This window comes from Cherax quadricarinatus, chromosome 6, assembly GCF_038502225.1.
Source record: "Cherax quadricarinatus isolate ZL_2023a chromosome 6, ASM3850222v1, whole genome shotgun sequence".
In the NCBI taxonomy this organism is placed as follows: domain Eukaryota; kingdom Metazoa; phylum Arthropoda; class Malacostraca; order Decapoda; family Parastacidae; genus Cherax; species Cherax quadricarinatus.
In genome coordinates this window covers 50,346,091-50,373,081 of record NC_091297.1, presented here as the reverse complement: position 1 = coordinate 50,373,081, position 26,991 = coordinate 50,346,091, and the positions used below count along the sequence as shown (strand labels likewise).

The 26,991-nt window shown below is 39.2% G+C and overlaps 1 protein-coding gene across 1 annotated transcript in view; it reads left to right on the top strand.

The window, feature by feature from the left end:
• The window catches only part of Wdr33 (WD repeat domain 33), a 162,561-nt gene that overhangs the window by 122,348 nt on the left and 13,222 nt on the right, over positions 1–26,991 (top strand). Inside the window, exon 10 of the mRNA XM_070079498.1 lies at positions 8,927–9,092. Coding sequence (XP_069935599.1) covers positions 8,927–9,092 — 166 coding nt within the window. The remainder of the gene's footprint in view (positions 1–8,926; positions 9,093–26,991) is intronic.

Sequence of the window (26,991 nt, the reverse complement as noted above, 5' to 3'; positions counted from 1 at the left end):
CTTAAATTCACTCACATCACCACTAGTTGCACGTAATTTTTTTACCAAATCGTCATGCAACTGCCTAGCCTTTTCGCAAATGATCGCTTGAGAGATGCTATCTCCTGCTATCTGTTTTTCATTTATCCACACCAATAACAGTCTCTCAACATTTTCTAACACTTGCGGTTGCTCTTTCGTAATCACAGTTGCACCTTTTGCAAGAACAGCTTCCTTGATTGCCGTTTTCCTGCTCACTATAGTAGAGATGGTTGATTGGGGTTTACTATACAACCTGACCAGCTCCGACACACGCACTCCACTTTCGTAATTTGCAATTATCTCTTCATTTCAACAGTTATTAACACCCTTGGTCTCAAAGGGTTGGCACTAGGAGCTTTTTTGGGGCCCATGTTGACTTATTTTGCAGAAACAAGTACCAAAAACACTGATAATATGGATAATATGGAATGTACCGAATGTATCCTTAGATGTGCGCACACTGGCTGGCTTGTAAGCACTGGCACACACCTGGCAGTTCAGGCCACACATGGACACGTCTCGTACGAACCGCATCGGATACCAGGTTTTGTAACGGGAACCGAGGCAAATTTTCTGCGATATAATGCATCGGTTACCGGATTTATCGGATACCGATAGCATCGCGAACCGGGGGTCCACTGTATTTTTCTATCATATATATATACTCATATAGAGTTACTGGACAGGTTCCTGTAACTACAAGAGGTTCTGAAAACTTGTAGTTGTGTGGGGGTGGACTTGTAAATATGCTGAGTCACCGGTGTGTCGTGTGTCACAATGATGCATCATACCACCACTCACTAACCTCACTGCCTTCCACAACACATCCCTTCCTCCCCACACACCTACCTTCCTTCCTTTCCTTCCTTCATTCCATCCTCTCATCTCTTCCTACCTACCTTCCCTCCTCCTTCCTCTCATCTCTTCCTACCTGTTTTCCCTCCCTCCTTCCTTCCTTCCCTCCCTCCTTCTTTCCCTCCTTCCTTCCTTCCCTCCCTCCTTCCTTCCTTCCCTCTTTCCTTCCTTCCCTCCTTCCTTCTCTCCCTCCTTCCTTCCCTCCCTCCTTCCTTCCCTCCCTCCTTCCTTCCCTCCCTCCTTCCTTCCCTCCTTCCTTCCTTCTGTCCCTCCTTCCTTCTGTCCCTCCCTCCTTCCTTCCTTCCTTCCTTCCTTCCCACCTTCCTTCCTTCCCACCTTCCTTCCCACCTTCCTTCCCACCTTCCCACCTTCCTTCCTTCCCACCTTCCTTCCCACCTTCCTTCCCACCTTCCTTCCTTCCCACCTTCCTTCCTTCCCACCTTCCTTCCTTCCCACCTTCCTTCCTTCCCACCTTCCTTCCTTCCCACCTTCCTTCCTTCCTTCCTTCCTTCCTTCCCTCCCTCCCTCCTTCCCTCCCTCCTTCCCTCCCTCCTTCCTTCCTTCAAGTAACTTTTCTGGCCTGTGAGACCAATTTAAGGTATATTGAATGTATATTCACTCGTTGTCTGCTACACAATGACTGCACAAACAGTCATTATATTGTTTACAAAACATGTTTATTCAAACCAACAATAAAAAATGTTGTTTATTACTATTTTTCTATCACATATATACACATGTAAAGTCACTGGACACTTCCCAGAACTGCTTTAGCTTCTGTAAAGCTCGTAGTTGTTGTGTGGGGGTGGACTTGTAAATATGCTGAGTCACTGGCCACTGAAGAATGAAGGAGAATGAAGAATGAAGGAGAAGGAAGAATGAAGAAGGAAGAATGAAGGAGAAGAAGAATGAAGGAGAATGATGAATGAAGGAGAAGGAAGAATGAAGAAGGAAGAATGAAGGAGAAGAAGAATGAAGGAGAATGATGAATGAAGGAGAAGGAAGAATGAAGGAGAAAGAGAGAGAATGAGAGAGAAAGATAATTAGATAGGATGGAGGGGAAATAAGCATTGACCCTATTGTTTTGACAGGCGGTAGGGGAAGTGAGTAATGTGACAATATGTCATTTTGACAGCTGATCCAAAACAATTATAAGCCACACACTCACACACAAGATAAGCTTGCTGAATGAAGATAATAGCAGTTATATGAAAGTATCCAGTGACTATATATGTGTATATATATTATAGAAACCAGAAGGAAGGAAGAAGGGAAGGCAGGAAGGAAAGAAGGATGAGATGAAAGGAAGGAAGAAAAAAAGTAAGGAAGGAAGGTAGGAAAGGAATGCAGGAAGGTAGGAACAAAGGAATGATGACACATGACCATTTACCTAGGATAACTATGTAACACAACTGCCTGCTAATGCTCACAAAAATGCAGAGACACTCGTTTTATGTGTAAGGAGTGTAAAACACCATTGTGTATGAAACCATGTTTCAAAGAGTTCCACAAGCTGCAGAACTTCTAGGAATATGTTTGGTGACTGTACATTGGTATATACAGTGGACCCCTGCATAACGATCACCTCCGAATGCGACCAATTATGTAAGTGTATTTATGTGTATGTTTGGGGGTCTGAAATGGACTAATCTACTTCACAATATTCCTTATGGGAACAAATTCTGTCAGTACTGGCACCTGAACATACTTCTGGAGTGAAAAAATATCGTTAACCGGGGGTCCACTGTATATTATAAAACAATAGTAATAAACAATTTTTTGTATTGTTTGTTTGTGTAAACAAGTTTTGTAAACAATATATTGATAATTATGTTTGTGCATTTATTGTGTTGTATACAACGAGTGTATATATGTACATTGCACCTTACTTTGGACTCACAGGCCACATAAGTTATGTGAAAAAATAAAATAGTGAAGAAACAAGAAACTTTTGAATACAAGTAAACCAAAGTTTACCAGGTGAGCGGCAGTCACCGCTGTTGCCACATGCGGCTCATTTTCTACCAACTTCACGCCTCTATATCTCGGAAAGTACTGATGGCAAAAAATTTTTTTTGGACTAAATAAAAAAAATAATCTTAACATTTTCATAAGAAAAATAATTTTTTTTTTTTTCAAATATTTTGTGACATAGAATGACAGTTTCAGAAAGGGGCCTGCGACAGTCAAAGGGTTAAAGGAGGGGTTTGGGATATTAGTAGTTTGGAGGGATATGTTGTGTATCTTTATATGTATATGCTTCTAAACTGTTGTATTTCTGAGTACCTCTGCAAAAAAGAAAATCGACAAATTCACACAGGATTCTGCTTTTGGCTCTCGCCCTGGCAGGTCATAGCAGCTCTCCTTACTTACTCTGTTTCCCTACGATCCCCGTTGGGGAGGGGAACCTTTACCAGCGTCGTCTTCGCCTTGACTTGCACGATGAGCTACGCAAATCGTGTAAAGATCAAGCCAAAAAGTGGTACCGTTCATGATTCAATGAAGCTTGCTCTTGCCACTGTTGTGCAGAAAGCATTGCAAGTGAAATTCAATGCTATTTTGTCACTGAAAGAAGCATTCATTGTTGTATGTCACGATGATGCTGAAGCAGAGAAGTTACTCACCACAGAAGCCACCACTACTCTTACTGCTCAAGGATTTACTGTTACATCCTCTCCTGCCCTCAGGCAAGAAAAATCAGTACATGTATTCCTAAAAAAACTGGACAGGATTCTGACTTCTCAATCAATTGCTGAACTCAAGTCATCCATTGAAACGCAAAATACTTGGGCTACTGTTGATAGCATTACCAAAATCCCGAATGCATCGTCTATGCTCAAGGTCACCTTCACCGACGTGAACATGGCTGCCACTGCTCTGAACGAAGGTCTTGCTGTCTACTACTACTACATCAGTCCCACCTACATAGAAGCAGAGAGATACCACTACATCCAACATTGCTAGAACTGTTATTCATATCATCACACCACCAAGGCATGTCCAGTATAAGACAAGAAGTTCTGCACTACATGTGGTAGTGAGGGACACACCTTCAGTTCCTGCACCATTGCCGCTCCAACACAACCAGCGTGTTTAAACTGCAAAAGTAATGATCATCATACATTGGCAGCAAAATGTCCTACAAGAAAGGATATTATGAAGAAACAACAAGATGCAACAAAGAAAAAATCTACCAACAACACACCAATGTATGCAGCAATTGCAAAGTTGAAAGCAGACACTACAAAATTACTTCAAGCATCTACTCAGCCCGCCTCCACCACCATCACTCCTCCAACATGTGACGTAACGAAGATCCACTATTGTCTACTATACGCTCACGTGCAGAACTTGGCTGTACCTGGATCTTTTAACTCTACCATCAACGAGTTATTTGCATTAAATAACATGTTATCATTCACATTTCCAGCATCGCCACCTTCTGAAGAAATTCTCAAATTCACCAAAGACTTAGTCACAACCTTGGATGTAGCAGATCCAACACCACCATCAACTAGTGACGTCACTCCAACAACGTCCAATGAGAAGCCTTTACCGCCACCACTCCTCATTGAAACCGACCAATCAGAAGCCTTGTCACCAGAAACATCTTCCTATTCGTCTACTGAAGATGACAACGAATATTCACTTCCTCCTACAACAATACCTAACAAAAAAGAAAAAAACAGCAAAAAAATCATCATCTCACAACTCTCGACATGATAAAGATGAAGATATTAAAAAATATACTTCATGGACTGGAATCAACTTCTACACTAAAGAAAAATATCATCATGAGCTTTATTCTCGCCTCATCGGAAAGACAGTCAAGTTTACCATCGATTCTTCCTGCTCAGCTGGAACTCTTCATACAATTGAACTTTCTACTATTCTAAAGGCCATTGTAGACCAACTAGAAGATTCCAGCCAAAAACACTTGCTGACACGTATAAATTTGCTCCCTCTACAACGTTTTAAACGTCTTGAAAACGGAACTGAATCGTAAAACAACGCCATGACTCTAGGTAAACACCAAACCTCTATGAACTGACCAATCAACGATGAGCTCCTTCCATGTCGCCTGCAGCCACCTATCATCATTCAAGTTGCAGTAATCATCCATCCAGCAAGATGCAGCCAGAACCTGCTGAGTTCCTGTTGCCTTCTACATCGTCTTCGTCAGTATTCCCGAAATACATCTCCATCTACGCCTCCAGTACTTCGGTACCACATGTCCCAAAGTGGTTGGGCCACTTGCCTTGATTCCTCCACTTCCCCCTCCTTCCCATCCTTTTCCAGTTATTTCCATCCTTCCTTATCCTTCTTCCTTCCCATCTTACGACAGCTCTCGTCGTCCTCGATTTGATTTGATTCTGCAAAAACAGTGATTATGTGTGAGTGAGGTGAAAGTATTGAATGATGAAAGTATTTTCTTTTTGGGGATTTTCTTTCTTATTGGGTCACCCTGCCTCAGTGGGTGATGGCTGACCTGTTAAATAATAATAATACGTACAGTGGAACCTCTACTTGCGAGTTTAATCCATTCCATGACCTTGCTCCCAACTGGATTTGCTTGTTTGCAGAGTAAATTTTTCTCATTTAAATTAATTGAAATGCAATTAATCCTTTCCAGTGGAATTCTGTACTTCAATAATTTCGCTAATATCAACTTTACGGCTTATGTATCTATCTCACTTGATCAAATATGACATAATAAACAATATAAATAAGATAGAAACCTTATATATACTCCAGAATGAATAAAATATGTAATTCATGTAGCGGTATGGACGGTGTCAGCGGTGGACGACAGTTTGTCTGGAAACCAGACAAAATACTTCTTGAATAATTTCGCTAATATCATCTATATGGCTTATTTATCTATCATAGTTCATCTAATATGACATAACAAACAATATAAATAACAATATAAATAAACAAGAATACAACCATAAAAACCATACGAAAATTCCACTAAGGGGTGGCTAATTGCTGAGAAGTGAACTTTATTATTTATGCTCCGATTTCTTTCATTTTTGGTGTACTTTAAGAAGCCTCTTTCCATCATACATTGCCCAAGTTTCAATAAGATAGTTCAACAAACAAATGAGATACAATTCCCTAGATCAAGAGCAAGAGGCCCTCACCAGCGTCAAGGAACTTCCCTTGAGGTCTGCTCGCTAATGGAAATTTTGCTCGCGTATGGAAGCAAAAAATCAACCCATCAACTGCTCATATTTGGAAAGACTTGCACATGGATGTGCTCGCAAGTAGAGGTTCCACTGTAATAATAATAATAATAATAATAAGTTCCCTTGAAGCATATTGTAACACAAGTGTCAGTCCACTGCTGACAGTACAGTGATAAGATAAGTGGTGACATTTGATGAGTGTCCACTGTCCTGGCTTTATTCGTTTTCACTGTTACACATAAACATGTCTGTCTGTCTGTGTCTGTCAAGCTCTCTGTTTATCTGTCTCTGCTTATCTGTCTCTCTGCTTGTCTCTCTGTCTCAGAGAGAGCCACTTGTGAACCAACAGGTATTACACATGACTGTGTCATCACGTTTGGTTTTGGATCAAGTGTAAATACGTATTTGGCAGTCTTGCTTGCACTTTATATCTACAAGCACAGTATAGCACTTTATCTGGATTTTTTGAGATATCCTAGGTAATTTACACTATGTATACAGTGGACCCTCAACTAGCGATTGCATCGATTAACGATAAATCTGACTAGCGATTCATTTAAATGCAAAAATTTTGCCTCGACTAGCGCTTAAAAACCCGACCAGCGCTTTTCGTTCCGCCTCACTTGTCCCTTGGGTGTCAGTGTTTACAAGCCAGCCAGCCACAGCGGTCGCTTCCAAACATACAACAACTGGAACATTTCATATTATCACAGCCTTTGTAGTGATTGCACCTGCAAAATAAGTCACCATGGGCCCCAAGAAAGCTTCTAGTGCCAACCCTACAGCAAAAAGGGTGAGAATTACTATGGAGATGAAGAAAGAGATCATTGCTAAGTATGAAAGTGGAGTGCATGTCTCTGAGCTGGTCAGGTTGTATAATAAACCCCAATCAACCATTGCTGCTATTGTGGGTAAGAAAACGGCTATCAAGGAAGCTGTTCTTGCCAAAGGTGCAGCTGCTGCTGCATCACAGTCAGCTGTTGTTGTTGCTGCACCACCATCAGCTGTATTACTCGAAGATGTGGAGAGAGTGTTGTTGGTGTGGCTTAACGTGAAACAATTACCGAGAAACAATTAACCCCGGAGGGTTAGCCACCCAGGATAACCCAAGAAAGTCAGTGCATCATCGAAGACTGTCTAACTTATTTCCATTGGGGGTCCTTAATCTTGTTCCCCAGGATGCGACCCACAACAGTTGACTAACACCCAGGTGAACAGGAAAAAATGCCTGGAACTAGTGCTCATATTGGTGAGGTTAGTGGGGAGGATGTGGAAGAGTTGGTGGAGGAGGACAATGAAGAACAAACCACTGATGAGCTGCTAGATCATCTTCAACAGTAAGAGGCCACACCTGAGGAAACTGCTTCGGAGGAGAGGAGAGAGAAATTAAAGAAGTTGCCTACTTCAAAGATTAAGGAAATGTGTGCAATGTGGCTTAAAGTGCAAACTTTTTTTGATGAAAATCACCCTCACACAGCTATTGCAAGCCATGCTGGTGACTATTACACTGACAATGTTGTGAAACACTTTAGGATAAAGGAACAAGAGGTACAGGCCTCTATGGACAGATATGTTGTGCGACAGAAGTCCAGTGACTCTGAAGCTGGTCCTAGTGGCATTAAAAGAACAAGGGAAGTAACCCCAGAAAAAGACTTGCTGCCTCAAGTGCTAATGGCAGGGGATTCCCCTTCTAAACACTAACAAGATCAACGGTCTCCCCTCCTCCCATCCCATCAATCATCACCAGATCTTCAATAAAGGTAAGTGTCATGTAACTGTGCATGTCTTCTTCAGTTTGTGTGTATTAAAATTAATATTTCATGTGGTAAAATTTTTTGTTTTTCAATACTTTGGGGTGTCTTGCACAGATTAATTTGATTTCCATTATTTCTTATGGGGAAAATTAACGTGACTAACGATTATTTTGACTAACGATGAGCTCTCAGGAACGGATTAATATCGCTGGTTGAGGGTCCACTGTATTTGTATTTATGTATACCTGTAAGACAGATAGACAGAGATAGACATAGATACAGACAGACAAGCAGAGATAGAGCCAGCCAGCAGCCGGCCAGGCAGTTGGCCAGTCAGTTGGCCGACCGGCCAGCCACCCAACCAGCCAGCAAACCAGCCAGCCTGCCGAACACGTATTACACTTTCCAGAATTGTTTCAATTTACTTAGGGCATAGGTTATAAGATATTCTGAAAGGGTATTGCACAAATGTTGCACATGGGTTATTATCAAGGTTTTTGATATTTCCCCAACCACTTGTGGCCACATCCACCCCAAAACCATGAAACTCAGGGTCAACATCACTTTCCACTTAAAATGGGAGTGTTACTATTACATGACATCAGTGAATCCCAGGTGTTTGCCACACTGTTTGCTCAAGCAAGCACTCAGTTGAACTGGTGTTCCCACAAGGTACTAAGTGGTCCCAGATTTTTTTAACCCTTAAACGGTCCAAACAGATCGACATTCAAATTCGTAGTGCTACAAAAGTAGATCTACTTTTTTTACATATTTTCAGATGTTGAAAAAACGTATGTATACGTTTGGACCATTTAAGGGTTAATACTGTGCACACCAAGTGTTAAGAACCAGTCTATGCTGACCAGACATCTCAGGCCAATCGTGCCAGATTTGGAGGCATGAAAAATTTGGCACATTTTGAGTGCTAGCGGTAAGAACGTAGATCTACGTGTGGACAGTTAATGGGTTAAATAAACTTTTAATTATTTTATGAGTCAGCAAGGAGAATTGGTCTTTATTTTCTATATATCACTTTTTGTTTATTGTTACTCTAGCTTCTGCACCTTTTTCAAGACATGTAATAATTATATTTTTCTGCAACAGACTAGCTGGGTGGTGACTGACAGTGCAGCCTTGTTCAGCTTGCCAGCCAACATTGAGGGAGAAATGGTGTACACAGATGATGGGGATGAGCTGCCTCCAGGCTCTGTTCCACTTAACACCATTAAGGCAAACTCTATTCTCTATTGTGGTTTTCTAATACCACTTGGTAAGTAATTTGCTTGTTTCAGAAGGATATATATATATATATATATATATAATATATATATATATATATATATATATATATATATATATATATATATATATATATATATATATATATATATATATATATATATATATATATATATATATATATATATATATATATATATATATATTTATTTATTTATTTATATTTATTTAGCTCCCTAATAGAGCTAAATGGTTCAGATATTTTGTGTCTTATGCCCAAAAATGTAGATATACACCATTTTCTTGGAAAATTAAATAGCTTAGCCCATTCTATAAACTTTACTGTTGAGTTTGAAGAAAATAACTCATTGCCTTTTCTAGATGTTTTAATTATTAAGGGTAATAATGAATTCAAATTTAAAATTTACAGAAAACCCCGCATAACGATTACCTCCAAATGTGACCAATTATGTAAGTGTATTTATGTAAGTGCGTTTGTACGTGTATGTTTGGCAGTCTGAAATGGACTAATCTACTTCACAATATTTCTTATGGGAACAAATTCGGTCAGTACTGGCACCTGAACATACTTCTGGAGTGAAAAAATATCGTTAACCGGGGGTCCACTGTATATATATATATGTATATATATATATATATATATATATATATATACATATATATATATGTATATATATACAGGAGGGCCCCGCTTTACGGCGTTCCGCTTTACGGCGTTCCGCTAATACGGACATTTCAAATTATGACCAAAACTCACTATACGGCTCCCCCCACCTGACTTTCTAATACGGTCACCGTGCCCCACCCTGTTTGTTTACATTCTCCATGAGCTCAGTAAGCACTAAGTCTCTCCATTTTGTCTGGAAACTCCAAAATTTCAAATGTTTTTAAAAGTTATTTCATATTTTATATATACTCTGATAATTATACTTATGTATACCTGTACCTAAATAAACTTACATACATCGAGTCATTTAAATGTCGTATATTACGTTAATATACACATTTTCATTAATCCATCCATGATATTTTTTTCAAAATTATATAATAAACACGATGCATAACATATAAATAAGATAAATACACCCCACAGTAGAATAAATAAACAAATGTGAGATGTGAGCAGACGACTTGCACAAGTGGTGATAATAACAATACTGAGTCTCATTAAATGTCGTATATTACGGTAATATACACATTTTCATTAATCCATCCATGATATTTTTTTCAAAATTATATAATAAACACGATGCATAACATATAAATAAGATAAATACACCCCACAGTAGAATAAATAAACAAATGTGAGATGTCGTAGCAGACGACTTGCACAAGTGGTGATAATAACAATACTGAGTCTCATTAAATGTCGTATATTACGGTAATATACACATTTTCATTAATCCATCCATGATATTTTTTTCAAAATTATATAATAAACACGATGCATAACATATAAATAAGATAAATACACCCCACAGTAGAATAAATAAACAAATGTGAGATGTCGTAGCAGACGACTTGCACAAGTGGTGATAATAACAATACCGAGTCTCATTAAATGTCGTATATTACGGTAATATACACATTTTCATTAATCCATCCATGATATTTTTTTCAAAATTATATAATAAACACGATACATAACATAAAAAGATGATAAATACACCCCACAATAGAATAAATAAACATAAATATAAGATGTGGGAGCCACATAACTTGTACAAGTGACGGCAAGAATAACATTTTCTCTAATCTAACATAAGAGTAAATGTGTTACTGGGGGTAACTGTAGAAAATTATTCCTTTCGTATGTATGTAAGTAAGTTTATTCAGGTATACACAAATACAGTTACATAGATTATCATACATAACAACATACGTGTAGAGAACCTAGGATAACCCAAAAAAGTCAGTGTGACTTATTTCCATTGCCTTCACTCAGAGCTTCATTTCTTCTCAAAATGATGTTACATGAGAATGGGAGTGTTCTTCTTTATTAATTCTACCGTATCAATGTAGAGACAACCTGTACACAATGTAACTTGTACACAAACCAGACGTGTACATTTCGTTTGTTTACAAAACTTACCTTCCCCTGGTTTGTTTACATAACTGCGCCTGCCCCCTCTCATGTACTCATTCTTTCTCTCTCTCATTTATTCGTTTTATCTCATTTACTTACTCCTGACCCTACATTAAGACTACAAATATTTTAAGGTAAGTAATGAGTGAACTGTATATACATTTTATCGCTCTGGGATGCTTAAATATCATAGAATAGTATGTGTGGGTGGGGTGGCCTGGCTATTACAATACATACCACACTTGATTTCTTACAATAAATACTACTTGTCTCACCCTAGATTAAGACTATAAATATTTTAAGGTAAGTAATGAGTGCACTATGTGTGTATTGTACCTTTTTATTGTTTTTTGATGCCTGGTTCTATTGCTAACTTAATATATGTTAGTGTAAACTTGTTATCTAGTGTTTGTATGCATTTATAAGTGGAAAAAAAGGGTGTTCCACTTTACGGCGATTTCCGCTTTACGGCGGTAGCCTGGAACCTAACCTGCCGTATAAGTGGGGCCCTCCTGTATATGTGTATATATATATACAGTGGACCCCCGGTTAACGATATTTTTTCACTCCAGAAGTATGTTCAGGTGCCAGTACTGACCGAATTTGTTAACATAAGGAATATTGTGAAGTAGATTAGTCCATTTCAGACCCCCAAACATACACGTACAAACGCACTTACATAAATACACTTTGTAAAGTAAAAGGACACAAGTGCAACTAATGTGACAATTAGTTGCACTTTACATATTGTCGGTAATTCTACCAACTTTATTACAATAAATACACTTACATAATTGGTCGCGTTCGGAGGTAATCGTTATGCGGGGGTCCACTGTATATATATATGTCGTGCCGAATATGTAAAACTGGTCAGTTAGCAAGAACTCATTAAAAATTAAGTCCTTTCTGAAATTTTCTCTTATATTTCTCTTATATGTTTAACCCTTTCAGGGTCCAAGGCCCAAATCTGGAGTCACGCACCAGTGTCCAAGAATTTAAAAAAAAAAAATTTGTTATTTTTTCTTATGAAATCGTAGAGAATCTTTTTGTGAAGGTAATAAAACAAAAAGTACGAAATTTGGTGGAAAATTGACGAAATTATGCTCTCGCGAATTTTGATGTGTCAGCGATATTTACGAATCGGCGATTTTGCTGACTTTGACTCCCATTTTAGGCCAATTACATTATTCCAATCAACCAAATTCTTAGCTATTTCACTAGTATTACTTCTATTCTATCGACTGAGCACAAGAAATCGCCAAGTCAACTGTTTCAACTACAAAATAAAGTGATCGGAAATTGTTAATTTGGCCAATTTAACACAAAGTTCAAAATATTCCAATTTCAAAATAGGGTCCAGAATAAAAAATGTAGGCATTCCTGGCACTAAACTAACATTTCCTCTGTTCATTAGTTATATTTTGAGGCTTTACAAATAAATTCCATTTTGATTTTTTATTCACATAATGAATTTTTATTCACACCAAAAAATAGAAGATTTACTGTTATGCAATACTGTAATAATTGTATAAATATCATCACCATATTTGTGAATGTATATTAGACCCACCAGCTGACGTGTATTAGACGTGTGAGGTCGTTTGTTTACTCTTGAATATCGGCAAAAATTTAACATTTCCGCTACTTTGAGCTCAGTTTCAAGCCATTTCCAGTGCTAAAACCAATCAAAATCATCTCTATTTCTGTAATATGTCTTCCATTCTATCAAATGAGACCAAGAAATCGCAAATACAACTATAAAAAACATGCGAAAAAACACTGCAAAGTTGCTGTTTTAATCGAAAAATCATGATTTCAGTTTTTTTCTCTCATTATACACAGTGTGTTGCAGGATCTGTTTTATGTGGTGCACACATACCACATAGATGTATTCTCTCATATCTAGGCCCAAATGTACCACTCACAGTTTATCAGTGAGAGCTGAGCTCATGGGGTAGATCTACGGTTTGGACACTCACTGTAAAGCCGTAGATCTACGGGACGGACCCTGAAAGGGTTAAAGATACATTTTTTTCATCAATGTTAATGTAAAAATTTATAATTTTGGACCAAAAGAATCTTAGAAAACTTACCTAACCTTATTATAACAAGTGTAATTTATTTTAGCCTAACCCAACTAAATATATTTTAAATACGTTTACAATAATTTAGTAATAAACAAACACAATGAAATATATTTTTTTCGTTAGGTTCAGAATGATTTTGGCGAAATTATTGCATACACAAATTTTCACTTGTCCTATATGGCAAGATGAGCGTTGCTATTTAAGCCATGATCGCAAGTTCTGCCTATTCGGCAAAAACAAACAAACACACACACACACACACACACACACACACACACACACACACACACATATTTTTTTTTTTTTTCAACAAACCGGCCGTATCCCACCAAAGCAGAGTGGCCCAAAAAGAAAAACGAAAGTTTCTTTTTTAAATTTAGTAATTTATACGGGAGAAGGGGTTACTAGTCCCTTGCTCCTGGCATTTTAGTCGCCTCTTACAACACGCATGGCTTACGGAGGAAGAATTCTATTCCACTTCCCCATGGAGATAAGAGGAAATAAACAAGAACAAGAACTAGAAAGAAAATAGAAGAAAACCCAGATGGGTGTGTATATATATGCTTGTACATGTATGTGTAGTGTGACCTAAGGGCAAGTAGAAGTAGCAAGACGTACCTGAAATCTTGCATGTTTATGAGACAGAAAAAAGGACACCAGCAATCCTACCATCATGTAAAACAATTACAGGTTTTCGTTGTACACTCACTTGGCAGGACGGTAGTACCTCCCTGGGTGGTTGCTGTCTACCAACCTACTACCTAGGATAACAGTATTACAGTTTGTAAATTTAGTAATGGGAATGGTTAAGTCATGGCATGATACACTGTTTCTGTTAAAATCCTATACTGGGAGAGTATTTTAAGCACAATATCATCAGTAAAAAGTAACTGTGTTAACTCCCATTTTGTATTTTTCTCCATAATTTAATACCACCTCTCTCCCCAGCTATAAATATGTTAAACTACCATGGTGACATTACACATCCCTGTCTAAGACCTACTTTTACTTCTACACACCCTAACCTGAGCCTCACTATCCTCATAAAAACTCTTTTCAGCATTTAGTTACGACATATTCTGTTTACTTGTCACATTGCTCCCTTATCCACTCTGTCATATGCCTTTTGTAAATCCATAAAAAAAACAACTACTACTACTGCTGCTGCTGCTGCTGCTGCTGCCGCTGCCGCCGCCGCCGCAAGCGGAAATTATCATTTTCTTGCAGTTTTGGTGATGATAGTGAAAGTGATATAAGAGACAATGTGATTGATTTTATGCTCATAGAGGATTCTTCGGGTGACAGTGATGTATATTATTCCCCAGTGAAATGTACTTTTAGGTGTCATCGTCTACGTTCAGGCAGTGTGCCATATGCAGTCCTCAAGGGTCGTGGGAGGTCATGATCAAAAACCCCGTCCGCTGACAGTGATGCTGATCATGAAGGAGAATATGCGGGGATGGAGGAGGAGGAGGAGGTGGCGGTGGTGGGTGGCATGGTGCCTGGGCCACATGGCATAGTGGACAGGCAGACAAAGGACAACCCGGCACCCCCTCAACCAAGTGCTGCCTCCACTTCCGTCCCTCCTCCTGCTCCCCCATACCCCATACCACAGGTCCACTCTGCACCATCTGACCATGAGTGGAACTGGACAGAAAGTACATTCATGCCTCATCCTTTTGATTTTAATGCCAATGAAAGTGGCATCCTCCCAGAATGTCCCATCATGAATGAATCTACAGAGGTAGGCTATGTATTTCCAATTACAGTGGACCCTCACCTAATGATATTAATTGGTACTCGAGAACGAATATCGTTAGACGAGTTTTTTAGCGTATACTTTGGGTGACTTGATTGTCACCCAGATGAACAATTACTACTGCTATATAATGGACAACACAGAGGTTGCAGAATCATCATGCTGTGCAATTGGAAAGATACAACTATGACTGAAATGTATTTATTCCTTGGCACTATCATGCTTATGCCTCATATGTATAAGCACAATATAGCACGGTACTGGTCCACAAACTACTTCGTCAGTACTCCTGTCTTCCGTGACCTCCTTCCCTCCAACAGATTCACTCTGTTGCTACGTATATTGCACTTCTCAGATAGGAATAGGCCCAACATAAATAACCTATACAAAATCTGGGAAGTGTTTATGCATATGAAGCAGAAATTCAATGCCTACTTTTATTCCTTCAAGAACGCTGTTGTCGATGAGTCCATGATTCTGTTCAAGGGACAACTGTCATTCAAACAGTATGTACCGGGCAAACTTTTGGTATTAAACTTTTTGTTATGTGACTCTGAGAGTGGTGTTGTATTGGATGTCATTGCCTAAACCGGGAGAAACACACTCGATGGTGACAGCCTGATGTTGGGCATTTCCGGTGATGTTGTTTGTAAGATGATGGCCCCATACCTTGGTAAGGGTCATACATTGTACACAGACAAGTGGTATACAAGCCCTGTGCTTGCTGATTTCCTACATGTGAACAGTACCAATGTATGTGGAATAGTGAAAAGAACTAGAAAACATATGCCAAGGTTCAGTGGAGGCAGTGTTGAAGGTGCAGTGCAAGCATTTCATGCCATTGACATCATGGCACTGATGTGGCATGACAGATGGAATGTGACATTGCTGTCAACCATCCACAGAGTGAACAAGGACACCAATGAACACATTGTAAAGCCAGCTGCTGTCGTCGACTAGTTGACAAGTGTGACATGATGATAGGGTTCATTGACTATGTGCATAGGAGTTGCAAATGGTACATGAAAGTGTTTTTCACCTTGTAGACATTGCAATGCTCAGTGCCTTCAATGTGTATGAAATAAAGACTGGAAAATGGCTTCATTATGCAGAATTCACCCTGAGTGTCATAAAGCAGATAGTTAAAATGTATAGTACCACATCTTTTCCTACCCCTCAACAGTGACCTGTCCCCCAACCACAACCAGTGGGGGAAGTGCCAGATCAAATCCTCGTCACTGTCACTACCTGATGCAGATACCGTATACCCGAAAAAAGAAGTGTTGTGTGTGCTAACACCACAAAATGACCCCAACAGCGAAAGGACATATGATTCGTGTGTCAGCAATGTGGAGTGGCACTTTGTATAAATCCATGCTTCATAGAGTATCATACAATCCTGGAGTTCTAGACACATAACTGGGACATGTATATGTTTGTAGATAAAGGAAAGGGGGACAAAAGAGATTAAAAATTATAGGGGAATTAGTTTACTGAGTATACAAAGTAAAGTGTATGGTAGGGTTATTATTGAAAGAATTAGAGGTAAGACAGAGAGCAGGATTGCAGATGAACAAGGATGCTATAGAATGGGTAGGGGATGTGTAGATTAAATGCTTAAATTGAAGCATTTATGTGATCATCATTTAGATAAAGGTAGGGAAGCTTTCATTGCATTTATGAATTTAGAAAAGGCATATGATAGGGTGGATAAGGGAGCAATGTGACAGATGTTGCAAGTGTATAGCATAGGTAGTAAGTTACTAAATGCTGTAAAGAGTTTTTATGAGGATAATGAGGTTCAGGTTAAAGTGTATAGGAGAGAGGGAGACTACTTCCCATTAAAAGTAAGTCTTAGACAGGGATGTGTAATGTCACCATGTTTGTTTAACATATTTATAGATTGAGTTGTAAAAGAAGTAATGCTAGGGTGTTGGGGAGAGGGGTAGGATTAAATTATGGGGAATCAAATACAAAATGGGAGTTGACAGTTACTTTTTGCTGATGATACTGTGCTTTTGTGAGTTCTAAAGACAACTTGCGAAGGTTAGTGGATGAATTTTCAAAGGTGTGTAAAAGTAGAAAGATGAAAGTAAACATAGATAAGAGTAAGGTGATGAAGGTATCAAGTGATTTAGATAAAAAGAAATTGGATATCACGTTGGAGGGACGGTGTATGGAAGAAGTGAATGTTTTCAGATATTCGGGAGTTGACTTGTCAGTGGATGGGTTTATGAAGGATGAGGTTAACCATAGAACTGATGAAAGGAAAAAGATGAGTGGTACATTGAGGTATCTGTGGAGAGAAAAAAATTTATCCTTAGAGATAAAGAAGGGAATGTACGAGAGTATAGTAATACCAACACTCTTATATGGGTGTGAAGCATGAGTTGTAAATGCTGCAGCACTAGGCAGATGGAGGCAGTGGAGATGTTTTGTTTAAGGGCAATGTTTGGTGTAAATTTTAGGCAGAGAATTCGCGTGTGGAAATTAGGAAGTGGTGTGGAGTTACTAAATTAGCGAGAGGGTTGAAGAGGGGTTGTTGAGGTGGTTTGATCATTTAAAAAGAATGGAACAAATTAGAATGACCTGGAGAACATATAAATCTGTAGGGGGAAGGAAGGCGGGGTAGGGGTTGTCCTCGAAAAGTTGGAGGGAGGGGGTAAAGGAGGTTTTGTAGGCAAGGGGCTTGGACTTCCAGCAAGCGTGCATGAGTGTGTTAGGAGTGAATGGAGACGAATGGTTTTTGGGACCTGACGAGCTGTTGGGGTGTGAGCAGGAAAATATATTTTGTGAAGGGATTCAGGGAAACCAGTTAGCCAGACTTGAGTCCTGGAAATGGGAAGTATAGTGCATGCACTTTAAAGGAGGGAGTTTGGGATATTGGCAGTTTGAACGGACATCTAAACTGTCGTATCTGAGTGCCTCTGCAAAGACAGTGATTATGTACAGTATGAGTGATGGTGAAAGTGTTTTCTTTCTTTTTGGGTCACCATGCCTTGGTTGGAAATGACTGACGTGTTAAAAAAAAAAGAATATGATTCAGCTAGGTGTACAAAATCACCTATCAGTGTGTACATGTGTGTTTGTGACAGTATGATTAATAATTTCATACATTTACTTGTGTCTAAACAATTGGCTATGAAATCAAAAGATCTACTATAATACATAATTGTCATACCATAAAAACTGAGAAAATTAAAAAACAATCGGAAAAAAAAAATATTGCAATATTTCTGCAAGCGGCAGTGCTCCATGTTGCCATCAGGTGAATGTCAAGAGCCAACTTTACGACCTTATATCTCATTAAGTACTGACCCTAAAAATTTTTTTATCGTACTACATACAGAAAAATGACCTCATTTATTTTTTTATTTTTTCAAAATATTCAGAGCGCTAGCGAGGAGAACATGATCTGTGTTTGGAAAGTTAATGGGTTAACCCTTTGACTGTTTTGGTTGTATATATACTGTGCTCTTGGGAGATTCTGAAGAGAAGTTGCAGAGATTGGTGGATGAATTTGGTAGGGTGTGCAAAAGAAGAAAATTAAAGGTGAATACAGGAAAGAGTAAGGTTATGAGGATAACAAAAAGATTAGGTGATGAAAGATTGAATATCAGATTGGAGGGAGAGAGTATGGAGGAGGTGAACGTATTCAGATATTTGGGAGTGGACGTGTCAGCGGATGGGTCTATGAAAGATGAGGTGAATCATAAAATTGATGAGGGAAAAAGAGTGAGTGGTGCACTTAGGAGTCTGTGGAGACAAAGAACTTTGTCCTTGGAGGCAAAGAGGGGAATGTATGAGAGTATAGTTTTACCAACGCTCTTATATGGGTGTGAAGCGTGGGTGATGAATGTTGCAGCGAGGAGAAGGCTGGAGGCAGTGGAGATGTCATGTCTGAGGGCAATGTGTGGTGTGAATATAATGCAGAGAATTCGTAGTTTGGAAGTTAGGAGGAGGTGCGGGATTACCAAAACTGTTGTCCAGAGGGCTGAGGAAGGGTTGTTGAGGTGGTTCGGACATGTAGAGAGAATGGAGCGAAACAGAATGACTTCAAGAGTGTATCAGTCTGTAGTGGAAGGAAGGCGGGGTAGGGGTCGGCCTAGGAAGGGTTGGAGGGAGGGGGTAAAGGAGGTTTTGTGTGCGAGGGGCTTGGACTTCCAGCAGGCATGCGTGAGCGTGTTTGATAGGAGTGAATGGAGACAAATGGTTTTTAATACTTGACGTGCTGTTGGAGTGTGAGCAAAGTAACATTTATGAAGGGATTCAGGGAAACCGGCAGGCCGGACTTGAGTCCTGGAGATGGGAAGTACAGTGCCTGCACTCTGAAGGAGGGGTGTTAATGTTGCAGTTTAAAAACTGTAGTGTAAAGCACCCTTCTGGCAAGACAGTGATGGAATGAATGATGGTGAAAGTTTTTCTTTTTCGGGCCACCCTGCCTTGGTGGGAATCGGCCGGTGTGATAATAAAAAAAAAAAAAAAATATACGTCTTATGAGCCATCGTGTTTGATGTATATATACTCATAAATTCTAGCAGCTTCAGATCAAGCAGGAGAAAGCTGGTAGGCCCACATGTGAGAGAATGGGTCTGTGTGGTCAGTGTGCAGCATATAAAAAAAATCCTGCAGCATGTAGTGCATAATGAGAAAAAAAAATCCGACCGTTTTTTTGGATTAAAATGCCGACCTTGTAGTCTATTTTCGTATAGTATTTATGGTTGTATTCTCGTTTTCTTGGTCTCATTTGATAGAATGGAAAACATATTATAGAAATAGAGGTGATTTTGATTGGTTTTACTATGAAAAGAACCTTGAAATGGAGCTCAATATAGGGGAATTGTTTGATTTTTGCCAATGTTCAAAAGTAAACAAATGATGTCTTTGTTTAATAAATGTCTAGCTTGCCATTCTAATATAAGAACATAAGAACATAAGAACGAAGGAACACTGCAGCAGGCTTACTGGCCCATGCGAGGCAGGTCCAAGTCTCCTACCGGCTTAAGCCAATGCACCCAACCTAGTCAGGTCAGGTCACATTGACTTAAGGGAGGAACACGGCAACTGACCTGGTAGCACAAGCTAATCGGGTCCAACTCACACCCACCCACACCCACTCATGTATTTATCCAACCTATTTTTAAAGCTACACAACGTTTTGGCCTCTATAACTGTACTTGGGAGTTTGTTCCACTCATCCACAACTCTATTACCAAACCAGTACTTTCCAATATCCTACCTGAATCTGAATTTTTCAAACTTAAAACCATTGCTGCGAGTCCTGTCCAGGCTAGATATTTTCAGCACACTATTTACATCCCCTTTATTTATTCCTGTCTTCCATTTATACACCTCAATCATATCCCCCCTAATTCTACGTCTTTCTAGAGAGTGCAGATTCAGGGCCCTTAGTCTATCCTCATAGAGAAGGTTTCTGATACATGGGATCAACTTTGCCATCCTCCTTTGTACATTTTCCAGATCATTTATATCCATTCTGTTATACGGTGACCAAAACTGTGCAGCATAATCTAAATGAGGCCTAACCAAGGATGTATAGAGTTGAAGAACAACCTGAGGACTCCTATTATTTATGCTTCTTGATATGAAGCCAAGGATTCTATTAGCTTTATTGCAAACACTTATGCACTGTTGTCTTGGTTTCAGATTACTGCTAGCCAGAACTCCTAAATCTTTTTCGCAATCCGTAATATTAAGATCTACATTATTTAGTTTATATGTGGCATGGTTATTGTCCTGTCCAACATTTAGAACTTTGCATTTGTCTATATTAAACTGCATCTGCCACCTCTCCAACCACTGCATCAGTCTACTCAAATCTTCCTGGAGTGCTCTAATGTTCTCGTCAAAATGAATTCGACGGCCTATTTTGGTGTCATCGGCAAACTTGCTGATGTCGCTCTTTATGCCCTCATCTATGTCGTTTATGTAGATTGTGAACAGCAGGGGGCCCAACACTAACCCCTGTGGAACACCGCTCATGACGCTTCCCCACTCTGATTTCTCCCCATTTATGCAAACTCTCTGCTGCCTATTTGTCAACCATGCCTCTATCCAGGAAAAAATTTCTCCTCCTATTCCATGTGCCTTAATTTTCCTCAATAGTCTCTGACGTGGGACCCTGTCAAAAGCCTTACTGAAGTCCATATACACAATATCATATTCATTACCATGATCTACCTATTCAAATACCTTAGTGAAAAAAGTTAATAAATTCGTAAGGCAGGAACGCCCCTTTGTAAAACCATGCTGAGATTCGCTGATTAATTTATGCTTTTCAAGGTGGCTATGAACTGCCTCGGCAATTATTGATTCCATAAATTTTCCCACTATGGAGGTTAGGCTTATTGGTCTATAGTTCGAAGCTAAGGACCTGTCACCTGCTTTGAAAATAGGTATATGAATGGGTTGACATTATTTATACAATTATTACAATATTGCAGTAGTCTGCATAACAGTAAATCTTCTGTTTTTTTGTTTGAATAAAAATTCAAAATAGAAAGCAAGAGTAGTATCAGAGGGGCCTGGAGATGTGACTGATGAACAAAGAAAATGGTATTTTAGAGCCAGGAATTCTGCATTGTTCATTCTGGGCCCTATTTTGAAATTGGCATATTTTTTAATTTGCGTGAAATTGGCCAAATTGCAAATTTTTTACCCCATTATTGGGTAGTTGAAATCGGTAAATGGGCAGTTTCTTGTACTCAATCGATAGAATAAATGGAGTTCTAAAAAAATAGCTATGAGTTTAGTTGACTGGAACAATGGAATTAGCCGAAAATAGGGCTCAAAGTGGGTGAAATTTCAGATTTGTAAATATCACCGAGGTCGCTAACTTTGCGAGAGCATAATTCCATGAGTTTTTCCAACAAATTTTGTTCTTTTGGTGTCATTACAATCGGGAAAAGATTCTCTATCATTTCATAAGAAAAAATCATTTTTTTTCGGAAATTTTGTGACACCAGGAGACACCTCAGGATTTGGGGTTGCAACAGTCAAGGGGTTAACCCTTTGACTGTCGCAACCCCAATCCTGAGGTGTCTCCTGGTGTCGCAAAATTTAAAAAAAAAAAACATAATTTTTTCTTATGAAATGATAGAGAATTTTTTCCCGATTGTAATGACACCATAAAAAACGAAATTTGATGGAAAGCTGATGGAATTATGCTCTTGCGAAGTTAGCGACCTCGGCGCTGTTTACAAATCGGCGATTTCGCCCACTTTGAGCCCTATTTTCGGCTAATTCTGTTGTTCCAGTCACCCAAACTCATAGCTATTTCTTTAGAACTCCATTTTTTCTATCGATTGAGTACAAGAAACTGCCCATTTACCGATTTCAACTACCTAATAATGTGGTCAGAAATTTGCAATTTGGCCAATTTCACGAAAACTAAAAAATATGACAATTTCAAAATAAGGTCCAGAATGATCAATGCAGACATTCCTGGCTCTAAAATAACATTTTCTTTGCTCATCAGTCATGTCTCCAGGCCTCTCTGATATTACTCTTGCTTTCTATTTTGAATTTTTATTCAAACAAAAAATAGGAGACTTACTATTATACAGACTACTGCAATACTGTAATAATTGTATAAATAGCATCAACCCATTCATGACTGCATATTAGAATGGCTAGTTGGACATTTATTGGACAATGGCATCATTTGTTTACTCTTGAACATCTGCAAAAATCAAACATTTCCCCTAGGTTCTTTTTATAGTAAAATCAATCAAAATCACCTCTATTTCTATAATATGTTTTCCATTCTATCAAATGAGACCAAGAAAACGAGAATACAACCATAAATACTATACGAAAATAGACCACAAAGTCGGCATTTTAATTAAAAAAACGGTCGGAGTTTTTTTTTTCTCATTATGCACTGCGTGCTCCAGGATTTTTTTTATATGGTGCACACTGACCACACAGACCCATTCTCTCACATGTGGGCCTACCAGCTTTCTCCTGCTTGATTTGAAGCTGCTAGAATTTATGAGTATATATACGTCAAACACGGTACCTCGTAAGACGTATATATACGGCCGCGACAGTCAAAGGGTTAAACCCTTGATTTATCAGACCAGTGGGGAAGAGCAGGTGATTGCTAATGGCAATAGATCTGAATAGAGAGGAGTTTTTTCTTGTGATCCTAACAGTGACGAGTAATTCTGTATGCACTGAACTGAACAGTTGATCCAGTGTATTTTGTCCAGTATTTCTGGAAGAAAAACTTTATAAAACTGTGATGCTTGAATGTGCGTGGATGTAGTGCAGATGACAAGAAACAGATGATTGCTGATGTTATGAATGAAAAGAAGTTGGATGTCCTGGCCCTAAGCGAAACAAAGCTGAAGGGGGTAGGGGAGTTTTGGTGGGGGGAAATAAATGGGATTAAATCTGGAGTATCTGAGAGAGTTAGAGCAAAGGAAGGGGTAGCAGTAATGTTGAAGGATCAGTTATGGAAGGAGAAAAGACAATATGAATGTGTAAATGCAAGAATTATGTGGATTAAAGTAAAGGTTGGATGTGAGAAGTGGGTCATAATAAGCGTGTATGCACCTGGAGAACAGAGGAATGCAGAGGAGAGAGAGAGATTTTGGGAGATGTTAAGTGAATGTATAGGAGCCTTTGAACCAAGTGAGAGAGTAATTGTGGTAGGGGACCTGAATGCTAAAGTAGGAGAAACTTTTAGAGAGGGTGTGGTAGGTAAGTTTGGGGTGCCAGGTGTAAATGATAATGGGAGCCCTTTGATTGAACTTTGTATAGAAAGGGGTTTAGTTATAGGTAATACATATTTTAAGAAAAAGAGGATAAATAAGTATACAAGATATGATGTAGGGCAAAATGACAGTAGTTTGTTGGATTATGTATTTGTAGATAAAAGACTGTTGAGTAGACTTCAGGATGTACATGTTTATAGAGGGGCCACAGATATATCAGATCACTTTCTAGTTGTAGCTACACTGAGAGTAAAAGGTAGATGGGATACAAGGAGAATAGAAGCATCAGGGAAGAGAGAGGTGAAGGTTTATAAACTAAAAGAGGAGGCAGTTAGGGAAAGATATAAACAGCTATTGGAGGATAGATGGGCTAATGAGAGCATAGGCAATGGGGTCGAAGAGGTATGGGGTAGGTTTAAAAATGTAGTGTTAGAGTGTTCAGCAGAAGTTTGCGGTTACAGGAAAGTGGGTGCAGGAGGGAAGAGGAGCGATTGGTGGAATGATGATGTAAAGAGAGTAGTAAGGGAGAAAAAGTTAGCATATGAGAAGTTTTTACAAAGTTGAAGTGATGCAAGGAGGGAAGAGTATATGGAGAAAAAGAGAGAGGTTAAGAGAGTGGTGAAGCAATGTAAAAAGAGAGCAAATGAGAGAGTGGGTGAGATGTTATCAAGAAATTTTGTTGAAAATAAGAAAAAGTTTTGGAGTGAGATTAACAAGTTAAGGAAGCCTAGAGAACAAATGGATTTGTCAGTTAAAAATAGGAGAGGAGAGTTATTAAATGGAGAGTTAGAGGTATTGGGAAGATGGAGGGAATATTTTGAGGAATTGTTAAATGTTGATGAAGATAGGGAAGCTGTGATTTCGTGTATAGGGCGAGGAGGAATAACATCTTGTAGGAGTGAGGAAGAGCCAGTTGTGAGTGTGGGGGAAGTTCGTGAGGCAGTAGGTAAAATGAAAGGGGGTAAGGCAGCCGGGATTGATGGGATAAAGATAGAAATGTTAAAAGCAGATGGAGATATATAGTTTTGGAGTGGTTGGTGCAATTATTTAATAAATGTATGGAAGAGGGTAAGGTACCTAGGGATTGGCAGAGAGCATGCATAGTTCCTTTGTATAAAGGCAAAGGGGACAAAAGAGAGTGCAAAAATTATAGGGGGATAAGTCTGTTGAGTATACCTGGTAAAGTGTATGGTAGAGTTATTATTTAAAGAATTAAAAGTAAGACTGAGAATAGGATAGCAGATGAACAAGGGGGCTTTAGGAAAGGTAGGGGGTGTGTGGACCAGGTGTTTACAGTGAAACATATAAGTGAACAGTATTTAGATAAGGCTAAAGAGGTCTTTGTGGCATTTATGGATTTGGAAAAGGCGTATGACAGGGTGGATAGGGGGCAATGTGGCAGATGTTGCAGGTGTATGGTGTAGGAGGTAGGTTACTGAAAGCAGTGAAGAGTTTTTACGAGGATAGTGAGGCTCAAGTTAGAGTACATAGGAAAGAGGGAAATTATTTCCCAGTAAAAGTAGGCCTTAGACAAGGATGTGTGATGTCACCGTGGTTGTTTAATATATTTATAGATGGGGTTGTAAGAGAAGTAAATGCGAGGGTCTTGACAAGAGGCGTGGAGTTAAAAGATAAAGAATCACACATAAAGTGGGAGTTGTCACAGTTGCTCTTTGCTGATGACACTGTGCTCTTGGGAGATTCTGAAGAGAAGTTGCAGAGATTGGTGGATGAATTTGGTAGGGTGTGCAAAAGAAGAAAATTAAAAGTGAATACAGGAAAGAGTAAGGTTATGAGGATAACAAAAATATTAGGTGATGAAAGATTGGATATCAGATTGGAGGGAGAGAGTATGGAGGAGGTGAATGTATTCAGATATTTGGGAGTGGACGTGTCAGCGGATGGGTCTATGAAGGATGAGGTGAATCATAGAATTGATGAGGGGAAAAGGGTGAGTGGTGCACTTAGGAGTCTGTGGAGACAAAGAACTTTGTCCTTAGAGGCAAAGAGGGGAATGTATGAGAGTATAGTTTTACCAACACTCTTATATGGGTGTGAAGCATGGGTGATGAATGTTGCAGCGAGGAGAAGGCTGGAGGCAGTGGAGATGTCATGTCTGAGGGCAATGTGTGGTGTGAATATAATGCAGAGAATTCGTAGTTTGGAAGTTAGGAGGAGGTGCGGGATTACCAAAACTGTTGTCCAGAGGGCTGAGGAAGGGTTGTTGAGGTGGTTCGGACATGTAGAGAGAATGGAGCGAAACAGAATGACTTCAAGAGTGTATCAGTCTGTAGTGGAAGGAAGGCGGGGTAGGGGTCGGCCTAGGAAAGGTTGGAGGGAGGGGGTAAAGGAGGTTTTGTGTGCGAGGGGCTTGGACTTCCAGCAGGCGTGCGTGAGCGTGTTTGATAGGAGTGAATGGAGACGAATGGTTTTTAATACTTGACGTGCTGTTGGAGTGTGAGCAAAGTAACATTTATGAAGGGGTTCAGGGAAACCGGCAGGCCGGACTTGAGTCCTGGAGATGGGAAGTACAGTGCCTGCACTCTGAAGGAGGGGTGTTAATGTTGCAGTTTAAAAACTGTAGTGTAAAGCACCCTTCTGGCAAGACAGTGATGGAGTGAATGATGGTGAAAGTTTTTCTTTTTCGGGCCACCCTGCCTTGGTGGGAATCGGCCAGTGTGATAATAAAAAAATAATAAATAATTTCTGACGTCTGTTAAATACAGGGTTTACTCCTTGTTTATAGTCATTCATCTTCTGGAGTAGCTACTCCAATCTGCCATGTAGAGTGAGAACCCATTGTTTAATACATCAGTCATTTCCCACCAAGGCAGGCTACTCCTGACTTAGTGGATTAGCCTGAGCTCAAGGTTGCAAGCATTATACTTTCTACTTTTGAAACTCAAGTTCAGCTAACCAATTTCCTTGAATTCCTTCATAGTTATTACCATTCTCACCATCCAACAATCACTTGCATCTACTCGCTCTGATCTGACACACACACCCATATTTGTTCTTTCCCCTACCTCTCAAAACCTTCTTCACATTCTCTTTCCAGCTTTTCCTCAGATATTTCCTTCACCAGCTTCCTTTCACCTCAGATTTATAATTTTTTTGTCAACCTATTTTGCTCCATTATTAAATTTATCCTTTTAATTCTTAAAGAAAATTTATTGTAATATATGATTTTGATGAGTAAGACACATGTGCAACAGCTAGGTATCTTTAATGTTGAA